This window comes from Hyperolius riggenbachi, chromosome 1 (genome assembly GCF_040937935.1).
Source record: "Hyperolius riggenbachi isolate aHypRig1 chromosome 1, aHypRig1.pri, whole genome shotgun sequence".
Classification (NCBI taxonomy): Eukaryota; Metazoa; Chordata; class Amphibia; order Anura; family Hyperoliidae; genus Hyperolius; species Hyperolius riggenbachi.
In genome coordinates, this window is record NC_090646.1 from 122,308,257 (window position 1) to 122,328,833 (window position 20,577).

The 20,577-nt window shown below is 45.8% G+C and overlaps 1 protein-coding gene across 6 annotated transcripts in view; it reads left to right on the plus strand.

The window, feature by feature from the left end:
- N4BP2 (NEDD4 binding protein 2) overlaps positions 1–20,577 on the plus strand; it is a 107,095-nt gene that overhangs the window by 39,993 nt on the left and 46,525 nt on the right. For 5 of the 6 annotated variants that reach the window (XM_068278472.1, XM_068278469.1, XM_068278470.1 and 2 more), the window contains exons 2-3: positions 10,283–10,637; positions 16,960–17,950. In XM_068278472.1, coding sequence (XP_068134573.1) covers positions 10,430–10,637; positions 16,960–17,950 — 1,199 coding nt within the window. In that variant the 5' untranslated portion in view covers positions 10,283–10,429. Of the gene's footprint in view, positions 1–1,197; positions 1,228–10,282; positions 10,638–16,959; positions 17,951–20,577 lie in introns of those variants that run through there. The other variant, XM_068278473.1, reaches the window with a different exon arrangement.

A 20,577-nucleotide genomic window follows, 5' to 3' on the forward strand; every position in this document is an offset into this window, starting at 1 on the left:
CAGAGCGACAAATCTGTACAGCACGCTTTGCAATAGACCAATGGCAATTGTCCTTTCCCAGGGAGGATTCTCATTGGTTCAGAAAGCCTCCAAAAAAAGAAGTCTTCGTTATCCCTGCAGGCATGCCGGGTAGTTGAGACTTCTGGTTGCCTGAATTCTGGATTATGGGTACTTTGCTGTAGATGGAACAAGAATCGAGTGTTTTCAATTATGTATTTGCTCAATCTTTAATCAATCTTTTTTTTTCAATGCGTGCACTTTCAGCAGTTTAGGTTTTCCACACAACAGAGTTATTTATTATTATTATTTATTTATAAAGCGCCAACATATTCCGTGGCGCTGTACAATGTAAGAAAACAAACAAGGGATACATAATGATACAGACAATGATTTACATCAAATATGAACACTGATCCAAAATACAGCTCTGCTGATTACAATTGCAAATTTAACATGATGACTAAAATGTATAAATGTCGGAGTGCAAGCAATTAAATTAATAACATTCCATGACACAAAAGGGTGAGAGCCCTGCCCTTGTGAGTTTACAATCTAAAGGAATGGGGTGGAAACAAGAGGTGGGGGAAGTATACAGTATATGTACAGGCAGTGCATTATTAGGTTATTTAGTGGGTGCATGGCCTAAGCTAGAGAATGTGCTTGTTGGAAAAGGTGGGTTTTGAGGGAGCGTTTAAAGATTTCAAAGGTGGGAGAGTGGCGGATGTGCTGTGGGAGGGCATTCCAGAAGAGGGGTGAGGCACGTGAGAAGTCTTGTACATGTGAATGTGAGGAGGTAATTGTAGAAGAGGATAAAAGAAGTTCGTGTGCAGGTTGTTGTATGAATCGATTGGTATATGCATGATCGAACACAGATTAGTAGATATGCTGTGTAGTATATGGCAAAATAATTGATTATTGCTTGGTCGATTAAGTTTTATTTTGAATCATTTTCAATTATCATTTTGTCAATCGATCACACTGTAATCGACCAGTGTATGGCCAGCATTAGATTGTTGGATTTTTATTTTGCTGAGTAGGTAAATGTGGCCCAAACAGGCTCCGCCTGATGTTTCTCATACCAGGATATTAACAGTCAAGGTCCCACATTTTCTATTGGTTAAACTGTGAGTTTAGCAGACCTTGGCTGCTAATAGCTGTGTGCTGATAAGAGCATGTACTGCAGAGTGCAAAGAGAGAGTTTGCAAGGGGTCTTGTGCTGCCTTCATGGTAAGAATTGTTACATTTATGTGTTGATATCCCCAGTGGTTCTACCTTCTAGTATTCACTGTTGCACTTTTTAAAACCTGTTTTGGTAAAAGTTTAGTGTTTTGTTTATCATCCCATTTTACGTTTGCAGCAAAGCTTTCTAAAATGTATTAATTTGAGGACAGTCTTTATGTATTTTAAAAGGATAACTGTAGCGGAGAGGTATGTGGAAGTGGCCATATTCATTTCCTTTTAAGCAATACCAGTTTTTTTAGTTATCCTGTTGATCCTTTTAGCTTTTAGCCATAGATCCTAAACAAACATGCAGCAGATCAGATCTGAAAAGAATAGCTGCATGCTAGTTTCAGGTGTGTGATTCAGACACTACTGCAGCCAAATAGATCAGCAGGGCTGCCAGACAACTGGTATTGTTTAAAAAGAAATACATATGGCAGCCTCCACATACCTCTCACTACAGTTGACCTTTAGGTGTATGAATCTGTGAGCTGCAAACTACACACATAGTGATCGTGGCTCAATTGTTAGGGCAACACTGTTAGCAACAAATGCTATACAGACACATCACTGTTCAGTGGTGAGGGGAGGAGGGATGAATGGGTGGTGCAAGATAAAGCAGCTTCCGGCTGGCTAAGTAAGCTCAAGAACTATTCCTTTGTCAGAAGCTTGTTTGCTGGTGTTCTTAAAGGACAACTGAATTGAGAAGTATATGGAGGCTGCCATATTTCCTTTTAATTAATACCAGTTTCCTGGCTATCCTGCTGATCCTCTGTCTCTAATACTTGTAGCCATAGAGAGCTCATTTGTAAACACAGGATGTTACCAATATGTCTGCTGCCATGAAAGCAGGAAGTAGACAAACTTCAGATTTTATTTTTAGGATTTGTATCAGCTGTAACAAATACATGTTTTTCTTTATGGTTATTATGCTGTTGCTTAACTTTTAGAGCAGAGAGGAAGTTCTGAGTTCAGGTCTGCTTTAATAGAAGTTAACCACTTGCCGACCGCCCACAGCCCATGGGCGGCGGCAAAGTGGACGCCTAAAGGACCGCAATACGCCTTCAGGCGGCGCGTCCTTTAGGCATGCCGGGGGAGCGATCGCGTCATTGATGACGCGCGCTTCCCCCGGCAACTGGCTCCGCCCACCCGCCGTAACATCCCGCCGGCCGTACGGAAGCGCCGGCGGGATGTTAACCCCGCGATCGCCGCATACAAAGTGTATAATACACTTTGTAATGTATACAAAGTGTATTATACAGGCTGCCTCCTGCCCTGGTGGTCCCAGTGTCCGAGGGACCACCAGGGCAGGCTGCAGCCACCCTAGTCTGCACCCAAACACACTGATCTGCCCCCCCCCGCCCACTGATCGCCCACAGCACCCCTCAGACCCCCCCCTGCCCACCCCCCAGACCCCTGTTTGCACCCAATCACCCCCCTAATAACCCATCAATCACTCCCTGTCACTATCTGTCAACGCTATTTTTTTTTTATATCCCCCCCTGCCCCCTGCCCCCTCCTGATCACCCCCCCACCCCTCAGATTCTCCCCAGACCCCCCCCCAGACCCCCCCCCCCTGTGTACTGTATGCATCTATCTTCCCTGATAACCTGTCAATCACCCATCAATCACCCATCAATCACCCCCTGTCACTGCCACCCAACATTCAGCCCCTAACCTGCCCCTTGCGGGCAATCTGATCACCCACCCACACCAATAGATCGCCCGCAGATCCGACATCAGATCACCTCCCAAATCCATTGTTTACATCTATTCTCTCCTCTAAACACCCACTAATTACCCATCAATCACCCATCAATCACCCCCTATCACCACCTGTCACTGTTACCTATCAGATCAGACCCTAAGCTGCCCCTTGCGGGCACCCAATCACCCGCCCACACGCTCAGAATGCCCTCAGACCCCCCCTTATCAATTCGCCAGTGCATTAATTACATCTGTTCTTCCCTGTAATAACCCACTGATCACCTGTCAATCACCTGCCAATCACCTATCACCCATCAATCACCCCCTGTCACTGCCACCCATCAATCAGCCCCTAACCTGCCCCTTGCGGGCAATCTGATCTCCCACCCACACCATTAGATCGCCCGCAAACCCGCCGTCAGATTACCTCCCAAATGTATTGTTTACATCTGTTATCTTCTCTAAACACCCACTAATTACCCATCAATCACCCATCAATCACCCCCTATCACCACCTGTCACTGTTACCTATCAGATCAGACCCTAAGCTGCCCCTTGCGGGCACCCAATCACCCGCCCACACGCTCAGAATGCCCTCAGACCCTCCCCCCCCCCCTTATCAATTCACCAGTGCATTAATTACATCTGTCCTTCCATGTAATAACCCACTGATCACCTGTCAATCACCTGCCAATCACCTATCACCCATCAATCGCCCCCTGTCACTGCCACCCAACAATCAGCCCCTAACCTGCCCCTTGCGGGCAAACTGATCACCCACCCACGCCAATAGATCGCCCGCAGATCCGACATCAGATCACCACCCAAGCGCAGTGTTTCCATCTATTCTCTCCTCTAAACACTCACTAATCACCCATCAATCACCCATCAATCACCCCCTATCACCACCTGTCACTGTTACCCATCAGATCAGACCCTAATCTGCCCCTTGCGGGCACCCAATCACCCGCCTACACGCTCAGATTGCCCTCAGACCCCCCCTTATCAATTCGCCAGGGCATTATTTACATCTGTCCTTCCCTGTAATAACCCACTGATCACCTGTCAATCACCTGTCAATCACCCATCAATCACCCCCTGTCACTGCCACCCATCAATCACCCCCTGTCACTGCCACCCATCAATCAGCCCCTAACCTGCCCCTTGCGGGCAAACTGAACACCCACCCACACCAATAGATCGCCCGCAGATCCGACGTCCGATCACCTCCCAAGTGCAGTGTTCACATCTGTTCTCTACCCTAAACACCCACTAATTACCCATCAATCACCCCCTGTCACTGCTACCTATCAGATTAGACCCCTATCTGCCCCTAGGGCACTCAATCACCCGCCCACACCCTCAGAATGCCCTCAGACCCCAGCCCTGATCACCTCGCCAGTGCATTGCTTGCATCTATTCCCCCCTCTAATCACACCTTGAGACACCCATCAATCACCTCCTGTCACCCCCTAGCACACCTACCCATCAGATCAGGCCCTAATTTGCCCCGTGTGGGCTCCTGATCACTCGGCCAAACCCTCAGATCCCCCTCAGACCCCCTTCCGATCACCTCCCCAGTGCATTGATTGCATCTATTTTCCCCTCTAACCACCCCCTGAGACACCCATCAATCACCCCCTGTCACCCCCCTAGCACTCCTATCCATCAGATCAGGCCCAATACAACCTGTCATCTAAAAGGCCACCCTGCTTATGACCGGTTCCACAAAATTCGCCCCCTCATAGACCACCTGTCATCAAAATTTGCAGATGCTTATACCCCTGAACAGTCATTTTGAGACATTTGGTTTCCAGACTACTCACGGTTTTGGGCCCGTAAAATGCCAGGGCGGTATAGGAACCCCACAAGTGACCCCATTTTAGAAAAAAAGACACCCCAAGGTATTCTGTTAGGTGTATGACGAGTTCATAGAAGATTTTATTTTTTGTCAAAAGTTAGCGGAAATTGATTTTTTATTGGTTTTTTTTCACAAAGTGTCATTTTCCGCTAACTTGTGACAAAAAATAAAATCTTCTATGAACTCGCCATACACCTAACGGAATACCTTGGGGTGTCTTCTTTCTAAAATGGGGTCACTTGTGGGGTTCCTATACTGCCCTGGCATTTTAGGGGCCCTAAACCGCGAGGAGTAGTCTAGAAAACAAATGCCTCAAAATGACCCGTGAATAGGACGTTGGGCCCCTTAGCGCACCTAGGCTGCAAAAAAGTGTCACACATGTGGTACCGCCGTACTCAGGAAAAGTAGTATAATGTGTTTTGGGGTGTATTTTTACACATACCCATGCTGGGTGGGAGAAATTTCTATGTAAATGGTCAATTGTGTGTAAAACAAATCAAACAATTGTCATTTACAGAGATATTTCTCCCACTTAGCATGGGTATGTGTAAAAATACACCCCAAAACACATTATACTACTTCTCCTGAGTACGGCGGTACCACATGTGTGGCACTTTTTTACACCCTAAGTACGCTAAAGGGCCCAAAGTCCAATGAGTACCTTTAGGATTTCACAGGTCATTTTGCGACATTTGGTTTCAAGACTACTCCTCACGGTTTAGGGCCCCTAAAATGCCAGGGCAGTATAGTAACCCCACAAATGACCCCATTCTAGAAAGAAGACACCCAAAGGTATTCCGTTAGGAGTATGGTGAGTTCATAGAAGATTTTATTTTTTGTCAAAAGTTAGCGGAAAATTGATTTTTATTGTTTTTTTCACAAAGTGTCATTTTCCACTAACTTGTGACAAAAAATAAAATCTTCTATGAACTCACCATACTCCTAACGGAATACCTTGGGGTGTCTTCTTTCTAAAATGGGGTCATTTGTGGGGTTCCTATACTGAACTGGCATTTTAGGGGCCCTAAACCGTGAGGAGTAGTCTGGAAATCAAATTTCGCAAAATGACCTGTGAAATCCTAAAGGTACTCATTGGACTTTGGGCCCTTTAGCGCAGTTAGGGTGCAAAAAAGTGCCACACATGTGGTATTGCCATACTCGGGAGAAGTAGTACAATGTGTTTTGGGGTGTATTTTTACACATACCCATGCTGGGTGGGAGAAATACCTCTGTAAATGACAATCTTTTGATTTTTTTTACACACAATTGTCCATTTACAGAGTTATTTCTCCCACCCAGCATGGGTATGTGTAAAAATACACCCCAAAACACATTGTACTACTTCTCCCGAGTACGGCGATACCACATGTGTGGCACTTTTTTGCACCCTAACTGCGCTAAAGGGCCCAAAGTCCAATGAGTACCTTTAGGATTTCACAGGTCATTTTGCGGAATTTGATTTCCAGACTACTCCTCACGGTTTAGGGCCCCTAAAATGCCAGGGCAGTATAGGAACCCCACAAATGACCCCATTTTAGAAAGAAGACACCTCAAGGTATTCCGTTAGGAGTATGGTGAGTTCATAGAAGATTTTATTTTTTGTCACAAGTTAGTGGAAAATGACACTTTGTGAAAAAAACAATAAAAATCAATTTTCCGCTAACTTTTGACAAAAAATAAAATCTTCTATGAACTCACCACACTCCTAACGGAATACCTTGGGGTGTCTTCTTTCTAAAATGGGGTCATTTGTGGGGTTCCTATACTGCACTGGCATTTTAGGGGCCCTAAACCGTGAGTAGTCTGGAAATCAAATTCCGCAAAATGACTTGTGAAATCCTAAAGGTACTCATTGGACTTTGGGCCCTTTAGCGCAGTTAGGGTGCAAAAAAGTGCCACACATGTGGTATCGCCGTACTCGGGAGAAGTAGTACAATGTGTTTTGGGGTGTATTTTTACACATACCCATGCTGGGTGGGAGAAATAACTCTGTAAATGGACAATTGTGTGTAAAAAAAATGAAAAAATTGTCATTTACAGAGAGATTTCTCCCACCCAGCATGGGTATGTGTAAAAATACACCCCAAAACACATTCTACTACTTCTCTTGAGTACGGCAATACCACATGTGTGGCACTTTTTTGCAGCCTAACTGCGCTAAGGGGCCCAAAGTCCAATGAGCACTTTTAGGCTTTACAGGGGTGCTTACAAATTAGCACCCCCCAAAATGCGAGGACAGTAAACACACCCCACAAATGACCCCATTTTGGAAAGTAGACACTTCAAGGTATTCAGAGAGGGGCATGGTGAGTCCGTGGCAGATTTCATTTTTTTTTGTCGCAAGTTAGAAGAAATGGATTCTTTTTTTTTTTTCTTTTTTTTGTCACAAAGTGTCATTTTCCGCTTACTTGTGACAAAAAATAATATCTTCTATGAACTCACTATGCCTCTCAGTGAATACTTTGGGATGTCTTCTTTCCAAAATGGGGTCATTTGGGGGGTATTTATACTATCCTGGAATTCTAGCCCCTCATGAAACATGACAGGGGGTCAGAAAAGTCAGAGATGCTTGAAAATGGGAAAATTCACTTTTTGCACCATAGTTTGTAAACGCTATAACTTTTACCCAAACCAATAAATATACACTGAATGGGTTTTTTTTAATCAAAAACATGTTTGTCCACATTTTTCGCGCTGCATGTATACAGAAATTTTACTTTATTTGAAAATTGTCAGCACAGAAAGTTAAAAAAATCATTTTTTTGCCAAAATTCATGTCTTTTTTGATGAATATAATAAAAAGTAAAAATCGCAGGAGCAATCAAATAGCACCAAAAGAAAGCTTTATTAGTGACAAGAAAAGGAGCCAAAATTCATTTAGGTGGTAGGTTGTATGAGCGAGCAATAAACCGTGAAAGCTGCAGTGGTCTGAGTGGAAAAAAAGTGCCTGGTCCTTAAGGGTTAGAAAGACTGTAGTCCTCAAGTGGTTAAGCATTAATAATTCGGTGGCAAGGTTTGTTGCATCATTGTTTTGTTGTGTATTTATTTGTTTGTGTGTGTGGTTTTGTTTTGTTTTTATCTAATATATCTTACCGTATGCAGAGTAAATGCAAGCAATGTTGGGAACTTGCCAATAGATATTAAATCCAGACAAGGATTGTAAGTTTTGCTGTCAGCCCTGCTAAATTGAATCATCGTGTGACTGTTAGGCCCCGTTCACACTTGCGTTTTTGCAAAAAACGGAACTGATGTCTGGATCCGTTGCATGCGCATCCGGACCGGATCCGTACGGTTGCACTCCGGATGCGTTCCGTTTGCATCCGGTTTTTCATCCGTTAGGGATCCGATTGATATCCGGATCCGTTTTTTAAAGAGATAGATTATATAAATTCTTGGGGTCTGGGAGGTCTGCAGAAGCCCTGGGGTCATTGTTGGAGACAGCCTGACGTGTGGTGACCATCCTTGGATATAGAGACTGCAGTTTGGACCATGGATCCAGTGTTTTTGTACTCATTTTACCTGGGAATTGTCTCCTTTTTGATTTTTACCTATTACTATGTGGGAAGAAGGCGTGCTCCTCGCAGGAGATGGTGGGTGTACCAGGCAGGTAGCTGCTGCACCTGTAGAATCAGGTCCTCGGGTGTGTAGGGCCTCACCTCTTCGTCCGACATGCTGCCAAATATCTCCAGCCACAAGTCACTGCTGCTCCACTCCTCAAACGCTGGGCCCATGTACCATCCAAAATGGCCGCTATGACCATAGAAAACGCATAGGAAGTGGGTAGAACGTCCAGATTTGCTAGCCAGTGTGTTGCCTCCTTTCCGTTTCTCATTGGTTTCAGCTGTGCGGATGGTGCAATCAGGATCCGGTCCGGGTGCGGTGGCCGGATCCTCCGTACGTGAAAAATGGAGCAAGTTGGAAAAGTGTCCGGCGTCTGGATCCGGTCCGCATGGAACAGACGAGTATGTACGCATCCATAGACTATCATTGGATTGCCAAACGTCCGTTCCGTTTGTACAGTATACGTTCCGGATCCGGTCCAGAAAATCCGGACTGCTAACGCAAATGTGAACCCTGCCTTAACGAGCTTTCAAAAAGTGTTTCTGCATCTCCCAATATGTTTGCAATGAAAAGCAAATTCTTCTTTGTAGAATTAATGAGGTATTTTAAGTACTTTGCTTATGTAGTCTTTGTAGGTCCATAGTAATGTATTTCTTACCTGTACGTGTTTAACTGCTTCCACACGGCTGCATTTGAAATCTACACCCTGTTTATGTAAAGAGAGCCTGAGGTGGACACAAACAAAAAAAAACAACTATGCTTCCTGATCCAGGGTGCTGCGCTGATCAGGTAGCCACCATCTCCGCCACTCCGTTGGCCCGCATGCAGTCACTTTCACTTTAGTGACCTCAGAGGTCACAATGCTGGAAGGAGAAAGAGATTCTCTCTCAGCGTGCAGGGAAGCGGCAGTGGGCGTGGCCAGGGAGAGACAGCTGCCCAATGGCAGCTGTAGAAACGTAGAACGCCCCCAGTGGGTGTTTTGATCAGGGAATCCCTCTTCTCCCATCACTCTCAAGATTAGCGACAATTATTGTCGCTGATTTCAGGGGGTGATAGCATGGCGGTGGGGGGGGGGGGGGGGGGGTCTGGCACAGAGGCATGTCATGACGCAGAGAACATGCCCCTGTGTCCCATCTGCCCCTCCATCGTACCACCTCGGGTTCTGTCTAAGCCTGCCAGGGTGTAGATTCCTCCCGCCATTCCAGTCATTCTCACCAATCCAGCAACATCGCCGCCTGCTGGCTCTGCTGTCACAGTACCAGCAGAGTTTCCATGTCTCTGTCAGGAGACCTTCTACCCTCAGGATTACTGAGCGAATCACATTAGTAACTGTGTGTACTGAAGGGAAAGGACCACTACAGCAAAAATTGTACAATTTAAAGTACATGCAAACATATTATTCTCCCAGAGTAAAATGTGCTGTAAATTACTTTTCTCATATGCTGTTGTCACTTACAGTAAGTAGTGGAAATCTGACAGAACCGATAGGTTTTGGACCACCTCATCTCCTCATGGGGGATTCTTGGGGCTTTCATTATTTTCAAAAGCACTTAGTGAAAGGCAGTTGCTCCATCCAAGTGCCAAAAAAGTGTGCGGCGATCAGGGAGGCTGGCCAGCATATTTGTATAAATCCTTTTCTGAGAGTGTCTTTATAAAGAATATAGGCCATGCTGAGAATCCCCCATGAGCAGATGAGCTAGTCCAAAACCTGTCGGTTCTGTCAGATTTCTACTACCTATTGTAAGTGACAGCAACATAGGAGAAAAGTAATTTATAGTTCATTTTTACTCTGGAAGAAACATACTTGTTATTTGTATGTGCTTTTTCGTGATAGTGGTCCTTAAAGGGGCCAGAGCTATCCAGTCCGAAGAGGTTAAGAGAAGGAATGCATACCTGACCAATTTGTTTTTTGTTTTTGTTTTTTTCTTCTAGGCTTTACCTCCCATCTTTTTATTGCCATTGCAGCCATGCACATCTGGGGCTATTCCTTCATGTTGTAGTTTTTAAGAAACAATGTTGTACTTGTTATGGAAAGCAAATAAGATGCAATGTACAACGTGACAACAGCACAGTTTGGAGATGCCTAGAAAAAGAAAGAGTTTGTCTGTGAGTCCCCAGAGGAAAGTGTATAACCCCAGTGCCTCGGTGGCCCTATCCTCATCCGCCACACTGCCCCTTCCACCCGCCATGGGGGATAATAAGGAGATGACACTCAGCGGTATGTGTGAGATGTTCCCCAACCTGGATCCTTCCTTGGTAGAGATGGTGCTCTCTGATTATAAAGAAGGTAGGAGTTATTTCATGTGTGAGTGTCTATTCCCAGCAATGTCTTTATAATCATGTCTGGTGGCTTTAGAGGCAGGATCTGTGCTTGTTCGTTCTCAGCTCTGCCCCATTTCCTGGGTCATTATAAGGAAGTCTCTCTCACAGTTTTGCTGTACGCTCTGCTGAACTCTGTATTAAATAAGGCTCAGCAATAATGCCTATTAGTATAACTAGAAAAAAGCCCGCCCGTTTCATAACATGCGCTAGGCAATGCGCTATCCACAGCCGTGTGTTGCGTTGACGGCTCTGGCCCCCCCCGCGCACGCACAATCAGGACCACTGCGCGAAGCTCGGCTCGCGTACACCTGTGTGTGCACAGTGGGCAACCTTGACGCACAGACACAGAAGTCCGCAGGATCAGGCAAATTATTATATAGGATAAATGAGCTGTTTCGAGTTCCATGTTTCATTCGTCTTCTAAAACTGTTTGTTGTGAGGGCTCGTTTCCACCATAGCGAATCCGCATGCGGCGCCGACATGCGGATTCGCTTGGTACATTGAAGTGGCCGGGGCTGTTTCCATATGTGCGGCGTGCGGGAGCGATTTGGCGGCGGGCCAAATCTGCACGACGGGACCAACAGAATTCGCCTGCGTCGGGAATCCATGCGAATCGCCGCTAATGTATTTAATAGGAAAAACGCATGCGTTTTTTACATGTGTTTTTACCTGCGATTCGCGTGCGATTTCGCACCTTTTTCAATGTTATTTTGCCCTGGCAGAGTCATGGTTAATTTCGCATGGCACCCTGCCATTGCGAAATGGCACGCGAAATCACGGGTAAAAACGCATGCGGAAACGCATCCGCATGCGTTTTTACAAGTGTCGGGATGCCGGCGAAATCGCGTCGCAACAGTGAAAACGGGCCCTTAGTCATTCGTTACGAATTACCAGGTAACCTCCCAATTCTCAAGAGAATTGCACACTTAGGGTCTGAGCCCACTGACGCAGATGTGTCCGCTTTCAATTACACATCAATGTTACAGATGCTGAGAAGCAGACACAACCACATATGTGGGCTCAGTCCCTTAGTGTGCAGCACACCTTAAAGGACTTACGAGCCCAAACTGTCTAAAAAAGCAAAGTACCTGTAAGCTGTTTAAATGCACGGAGGACGCCGTCCGCGCCCTCCGTGCAGTTCCGCCCGGTCCCCTTCCTGAGATCGCCCCCCGCGCCGACCCCGACCCCCCAGGCCGGGTCGGGCTCTCGTGCCGCTCTCAATATGGCCGCTTCCATTGGCCGCGGCTGCGCAGTCCGCCTGGCCGCGAGTGCGGCTGCGCAGCTCTACGGCCAACCCCTCTGATCCACGCTACAGTGCGTGGTTCGGGGGGGGTTGGCCGTAGAGCTGCGCAGCCGCACTCGCGGCCAGGCGGACTGCGCAGCCGCGGCCAATGGAAGCGGCCATATTGAGAGCGGCACGAGAGCCCGACCCGGCCTGGGTGGTCGGGGTCGGCGCGGGGGGCGATCTCAGGAAGGGGACCCGGCGGAACTGCACGGAGGGCGCGGACGGCGTCCTCCGTGCATTTAAACAGCTTACAGGTACTTTGCTTTTTTAGACAGTTTGGGCTCGTAAGTCCTTTAACCACCCCACTAAGCTGCCACCCCCACGTATGGTGCTTCTGTGTCTGTGCATATGTACATCCTTTCATTAGTATATAGGATTCCTGGCAGATCAGCTATTGAGAATCTGAGACCTCTGATGCAGTTGTGTCCGCTTCTATCTGTTTTCAGCATCTGTAAAGGTGCCCATTAACAGTACAATTTTTCACTGGATGCGATCTTTCGATGCGATTTGAATGATCGTAACAAATCGGAAAGCAATTATCGATTGTTCACATTTACTTCAAATGCGATCATAAAATCCAACATTCAGATCGATTTTATCCTATTTATCAATTGACCGAAGAATCGTTCCTTATCAATTGCCTTCTTAAATGGCGCATTTTGTATACAATTTGATCGTAAAAATCGCATCAAAAGATCGCATTTGTTGAAAAAATTGTAATTAATGGGCACCTTTACATCGAGGTGTAACTGAAAAGTGGAGACAACTGTGTCAGTGGGCTCAGGCCCTCAATAAGCCATTGCTGCTTGCTAACTGTCAGCTGACCGCAGTGTGTCTGTGCCGTGCATAATTACAACCTTCATTTAGTATATAGGAGTATGCTCAAATTCCACCTATGTTTGCCATTTAAAAATTATAATTTTCTCTAGGAAAAAATGTCCCCCGGGTCAGTTATTACATGGCAAAAAAATGTAGTAAAGATCCATGTCTTCTTCTTTTCTATAGATAATGAGATGCCCAGTACTTGTGCTGAGTTCTCTCTTAATGATTTCTAAATGGCAGTCTATATCTTTACTGTAATAACCTATGGAATCCCATTGCTGCAACTATAAATATTTAATCGTCAAGCATTTCTGAAGATGTGAAAAACTATTGACAATATCTCAGCGGTGATGTAACCCCTTGAACAGTAAGAACGATGCTGGGGAATGCCATTCGTCAGTCTGCCTGCGCTGTCCTGAAATTTTGTGCATGTTTGTGAGAGGGGCAGCAGGCCATTAGCAGGGGCTTAAGGATTTTTGAAGTCCTGCCTGCAAACTAAGCAATGTTACCCTCACTGCAAGGATGATGCTGTAGAATTGTTTGCAATTTGCTGAAGTCCTGGAGGGCTGCAAACAGAAATGAAGGTAATGTTTGATTCTGCTTAACTTAAAAGATTGGCAGACATAGTAATTTTAACAAGAAGAATAATGATGTTTCCTTTAACCACTTCCCAACCGCAGGTTTTTTTTCCCCCTTAAAACCAGAGCTATTTTCACATCACGCTCCTCCCATTCATTCACCAATAACTTTATAGTTACTTACCACATCAAAATGATCTATATATTGTTTTATTCGGCACAAATTAGGCTTTTTTTGGGTGGTACTTTTTGCTAACAATTATTCTATTTTGTATGCATTTTGAAGGAAATGATAAAAAAATCTCATTTTTTCAGCCATTATAGTATTAAAATAAAATGTGCTACGATAAATAAAACGTTTTATTTGTCAATTTTCCCCGATTATTACAAGGTTTGAACTGTGTCCCTAGTACAATGTAAGGCGATGATATTTCATTTGGAAACAAATGTGTATTTTTTCTGTTTATACTTTATGAATAATTACAAGCCTTTATTTACACAAATACCAGTACTATACCCTCATGAGATACATATTAAAAAGTCCCTAAGGTAACTATTTGTTGTTTTTTTTTATTATTTTTTTTTTTACAAGTGTTTTATTTTGGTAACTATAGGGTAGGGGTGTTAGGGGTTAAAAATTAATAAAAATGTATTTCTATAATAGTGTATTAAGGTGCTTTTTAACCACGAGATGGCAGTACGTTAAAGACCCGAGTAGTGTAAACAGTATATGCGATGTAGTAAGTGTAACTGTTTACTTTCACTTTGTTAATGAATGCTGGTGTCTCGCTGACACCGGCTTTCATTTATCACAGGCGCTGTGATCGGGTTTGGGAACAAGCTGTTCCCATTCACCTAGCACGGTATGGTGGGATTGCAAAAAAAAAAAACGTCCGCAGAGATCGGGATCGGGTAAATATACGTTCCAGCGGTCAGGAAATGGTTAATAAAGAACAGAAGTCCAATATCACCGTTTACCATATGTATGGGGGGAGAGAGAAACAAGTAGAAAAAAATGGTAACTGTTTATTCACCTTAATGGGGTGAAACACCATAAAATGTAATTCATTTGTACACATGCATATAAGATGTACCGTGTTTTCTGCTGTATAAGACGCACTTTTTCTCCCCCAAAAAAGGGTAGAAAAAATTGCTGCGTCAAAAATTGCTGCGTCTTATATGGCAAATGCATTAGGTTGCTATGTGGTCCGCTCCCCCCCCCCCTCGCGCAATTAGTGTGGCGGCATGTATCACTGTCAAGCTCCCCATGTGGTCCGCTCCCCCATTCCCCGTGTAATTAGTGTGGTGGCATACATCACTGCCAAGCTCCCCGTGTGGTCCGCTCCCCCATTCCCCGTGTAATTAGTGTGGTGGCATGTATCACTGCCAAGCTCCCCGTGTGGTGCGCTCTCCCCTTCCCCGTGTAATTAGTGTGGTGGCATGTATCACTGCCAGGCTCCCCGTGTGGTCAGTTCCCCCCTTCCCTGTGTAATTAGTGTGGCGGCATGTATCACTGCCAGGCTCCCCGTGTGGTCCGCTCTCCCCTTCCTCATGTAATTAGTGTGGCGGCATGTATCACTGCCAGGCTCCCCGTGTGGTCCGCTCCCCCATTCCCTGTGTAATTAGTGTGGTGGCATGTATCACTGCCAGGCTCCCCGTGTGGTCCGCTCCCCCCTCCCCTTCCCCGTGTAATTAGTGTGGCGGCATGTATCACTGCCAGGCTCCCCGTGTGGTCCGCTCCCCCATTCCCCGTGTAATTAGTGTGGTGGCATGTATCACTGCCAGGCTCCCCGTGTGGTCCGCTCTCCCCTTCCTCGTGTAATTAGTGTGGCGGCAGGTATCACTGCCAAGCTCCCCGTGTGGTCCGCTCTCCCCTTCCTCGTGTAATTAGTGTGGCGGCATGTATCACTGCCAGGCTCCCCGTGTGGTCCGCTCCCCCATTCCCCGTGTAATTAGTGTGGCAGCATGTATCACTGCCAGGCTCCCCGTGTGGTCCGCTCCCCCATTTCCCGTGTAATTAGTGTGGTGGCATGTATCACTGCCAGGCTCCCCGTGTGGTCCGCTCCCCCCCCCTTCCCCGTGTAATTAGTGTGGCGGCATGTATCACTGCCAGGCTCCCCGTGTGGTCCGCTCCCCCATTCCCCGTGTAATTAGTGTGGCAGCATGTATCACTGCCAGGCTCCCCGTGTGGTCCGCTCCCTGATTTCCCGTGTAATTAGTGTGGTGGCATGTATCACTGCCAGGCTCCCCGTGTGGTCCGCTCCCCCCCCCTTCCCCGTGTAATTAGTGTGGCGGCATGTATCACTGCCAGGCTCCCTGTGTGGTCCGCTCCCCCCCCCCCCGTGTAATTAGTGTGGCAGCATGTATCACTGCCAGGCTCCCCGTGTGGTCCGCTCCCCCCTTCCCCATGTAATTAGTGTGGCAGCATGTATCACTGCCAGGCTCCCCGTGTGGTCCACTTCCCCATTGTGTGCTAATTAGTGTGGCAGCATGTATCACTGCCAGGCTCCTCGTGTGGTCCGCTCCCCCCTTTCCCGTGTAATTAGTGTGGCAGCATGTATCACTGCCAGGCACCCGTGTGGTCAGCTTCCCCATTATGTAATAATTAGTGTGGCGGCATGTATCACTGCCAGGCTCCCCGTGTGGTGTCCCCCCCCCGTGTAATTAGTGTGGCAGCATGTATCACTGCCAGGCTCCCCGTGTGGTCCACTTCCTCATTGTGTGCTAATTAGTGTGGCAGCATGTATCACTGCCAGGCTCCTAGTGTGGTCAGCTTCCCCATTATGTAATAATTAGTGTGGCAGCATGTATCACTGCCAGGCTCCTCGTGTGGTCCACTTCCCCATTGTGTGCTAATTAGTGTGGCGGCATGTATCACTGCCAGGCTCCTGGTGTGGTCCGCTTCCCCATTATGTAATAATTAGTGTGACGGCATGTATCACTGCCAAGCTCCTCGTGTGGTCCCCTTCCCATTCTCCCCTCCTCGCTTATGTGCGCTCCCTCCGGGTGTCCGCATAGCGGCACTGTTACTTACTCCAGCCGCTCTCTGGGAACGCAGACTTGGTCTCCTCTCTGTAGCTCATCTAGTGATGACTTCACCGATGACGCGTATTGCAGAAGCCATCACTAGAGGAGCGACAGAGAGGAGACCAGTTTTTTTTTGTTTTAGTTTTTTTTTTATACCTCCTATGTAGCTGCCACATACGGTAAATATGCTAATCTATCGCTGACATTTTTATATAGGTCCTTTCCAGGGAATGCATTTTGAAACAATTAAGAGAAACTTCCCCATGAGGGTATGCACTAATCCAAGAACTGTCACCAGAGGTTCTGGGCTGTCAGATATTACCTACTGTAAGGGACTGCCACACGAGAAAAATGAGGATGCATGGGCTCTAGGACAAGTGTATTTATGTGTATACAGTATTTGTATTTTAAAGTTGTTTTTCACCATAGTGCTTCTTTAAATCTGACTGTTGATCTTTGTCGGAAACTAATGTATATCTTGGAAAGGACTATCACATCTTCATCTTATCTTTAGGAGACAGTGTTGTTGCATGGTTTATGTTTGATCTGACACCTCTTCTGCTTTTTATGACTAGTTGAGATAGTTATGGACTATCTCCTGGAGCTTTCAACATCTGCTAAAGGGGAGGATCGACTGGAGTCAACAGGTTTTGAAGAGATTTTTCATCATATGGATGATGTCTATGTTAATTCACACAGTTCTGAAGATGTGAGCCTTGTACCTGACACATCAGAAGGACACCTAGATCACCAGTCTCTAGATGGACCTGACTACCATGACTTTGATATGTTGTTGGATGAGGCACTGGATCGTTATGCTTTAGCAGATTCAGAAGATCTATATACTGTGGAACAGTGTGAGAACCCAGCATCCAGAGCATCGTCCAGCACTGCTCAGCCAGGGCCACCACCTGAGGATACCTCATTCCAGACAGAACAATCGGAAGAGACTTCTCACACTCAGAATAGCTTGGATAGAAAAGACCAGCTACACTCAGGTGTTACGGCTTACAATCATAATAAAGATGCTGTCACTCCAATGGGAGATTCCTTAAATTTTAAAACTTTGCCTGACACAAATGACTGTTTTCTGCAACGTAATTCGGAAACCACTTTTATGAGCAGTGAAGTATCTGCTACTCAGAATCCCAATCAAAGCGGGACTCAGTCAGTTGTAGTTACAGCACAGTCTCATCTACCAGGTGTTTCTTCTACACAGCAAATCAAATGGAATGCAATGGCACCTGCATTCATCCCAACCTCCAACCCAACTGGAGGCGCATTTATCACTCCAGTAATTCCTAATCCTAACCATTGGCACTTTCCAGCACTCGCAAGAGAACCTGGAGGAGTAATATGCTACAGTGCCCCAGTCCCCTCACCTTATGTCTGGCGTCCGATCGTTCAGACACAATGGCCTCCTGAAAATGTGAAGCCTGTAGTTGAGCCGGAACCCAGAGTGCAGCCTGGTCCTCAGAGCTCTAAAAAGGCGCTGCTGCGTTTGGTGGGGAAAGTTCTTGTATTGTTGAGAGGTGCCCCGGGATCTGGAAAATCTACTCTGGCAAGGTAACAAATGTGCTTTCTGTGTACTTAGAAAATACAGGGGAATCTATTGCCGTTCATAGCAACAGCCCATGTGGGTAAAATAATAATAATAATGTGTTTATACCCAGGACAGAATTTGAGGTAGGTTCTGCCACGCTTTACAAGATTGTTGTTTTATGGTGTTGCAACTGTCATTTAGTCAATTCATTTAATTTATCAAGAATTCTGTAAAAGGTTTTTCAAACAGGAACATTTTTCAGGTGTTTTGAGATCTGTCTCGATTTCTATAGTCATGTCAGATAAATTGAATCATAGAGGGACATATATCCAAGCTGATCACACCTTATAGAAGTCTGAATAAATAAATCAGAAGAGAAGAACATATATTCTCTCTCCCCTCTACACCTACACACGTACGCACACATGTACATACGCACACATGTACGCGTGTACACACACACACACACACACACACACACACACACACACACACACACACACACACACACACACACACACACACACACACACACACACACACACACACACACACACACATACACACGTATACACACGTATACACACACACACACACACACGTGTGTACACACACACACACACACGTGTACACACACACACACGTGTACACACACACACACGTGTACACACACACACACGTGTACACACACACACACGTGTACACACACACACACACGTGTATACACACACGTGTACACACACACACACACACACACACGTGTATACACACACACACACACGTGTATACACACACACACACACACTCACGTGTACACACACGTACACACACACACACGTACACACACACGTACACACACACACACGTACGTACACACACACACACACACGTACACACACACACACACGTACACACACACACACACACACACACACACACACACACACACACACACACACACACACACACACACACACACACACACACGTACACACACACGTACACACACACACACACGTACACACACAAGTACACACACACACACACACGTACACACACACACACACACACACACACACACGTACACACACACACACACACACACACACACACACACACACACACACACACACACACACACACACACACACACACACACACGTACACGTACACACACACGTACACACACACGTGTGTATACACACACACACACACTTTTTTAAATGCTTCAGAGTGTAATGCTGCGATGATGCAAGACACTTTTGGGCTCCAAAAAACTCTTTATCAAGCTGATGAATAAAGCACTATTATATTTATAAACCACCATATATACTTGAAAATAAGCTGACTGAACAAATGTGTGTGTGTGTGTGTGTGTGTGTGTGTGTGTGTGTTGGGGGGACCCCGTAGACACTGCATGCATTGGAAGTGTGCTTTTATCTATGGTTACCTCTCCTCATTCCTGGCAGCCATATTCTCGTCCTTGTACCTAAAGGTAACTAGAGAGACAAGCACGTATAATGTGCACTCTGCATCACATACATGGGGAGAGGCTCGGAGAGAATTGGGGTTTTGGCTTATAATTGTGTGGCAGATTATTCATTTATTTTTTGAGGGTGGAAAGTTTGGGGGTTGGCCTATACTCGGGACGGATTACATTCAAGTATATATGTTACACAGTCCTAGTAAATGATATGCTGGAAACTTGGCCAAAGTGAAATCCAGCAATCAGGCCTACAGACGTTCATCAGGTCAAGCCATTTTTTATGCTGCGCAGAGATGTACAGAGGCGCCGGTAGGATAAAAGTCATTAAAAAGTTTAAAATTGTTCCGGTTGCGACGGTGGACCAGCCAACCATAAACACTCATGTACTGTCAAAATTCAAAAAATTTACAATTTATTCAATTACTCCCAATGAAAGTCGCAACGCGTTTCGCAGGCAAGGACCCGCCTCCTCAGGCAATAAATAACAGGAGCAATACACAGCATGTAGTCAAGTAGTTGCTTGGCACCTCTACATACTTGACTACATGCTGTGTATTGCTCCTGTTATTTATTGCCTGAGGAGGCGTGTCCTTGCCTGCGAAACGCGTTGCGACTTTCATTGGGAGTAATTGAATAAATTGTACATTTTTTGAATTTTGACAGTACATGAGTCTGTTTATGGTTGGCTGGTCCACCGCCGCAACCGGAACAATTTTAAACTTTCTTAATGACTTTTATCCTACCGGCGCCTCTGTACATCTCTGCGCATCTAGAAGTCCACTCTTGGTGGAAGGGTGATCTACCCTGAAATTTCCCCCTATCCACAGAGAGCGAAGTATTATTCCTGAGTGGGGACAGGCTTGTTCTCCCCACCTGCCTTTACAGTGGTTGCCTTGGAGGTAACCCTGGTTTGTGAGTATAATACTTACACTTCATATTACACCCCCTCCCTTTCTAATATATACTACACTATATTGGGCTCTCGGTCTTCTACCTTTACATTTTTTATGCTGTTTCCCAATTTTAAAATGAACCCGGGGTGAGAGGGGGATATAGAGGCTGCCGTATTTATTTCTTTGTAAACAATGCCAGGTGCCTGGCAGCCCTGTCAATCTTCTGAGACAAAACCCTGGAACAAGTTTATGGCTAATCCACTAAAGCCGG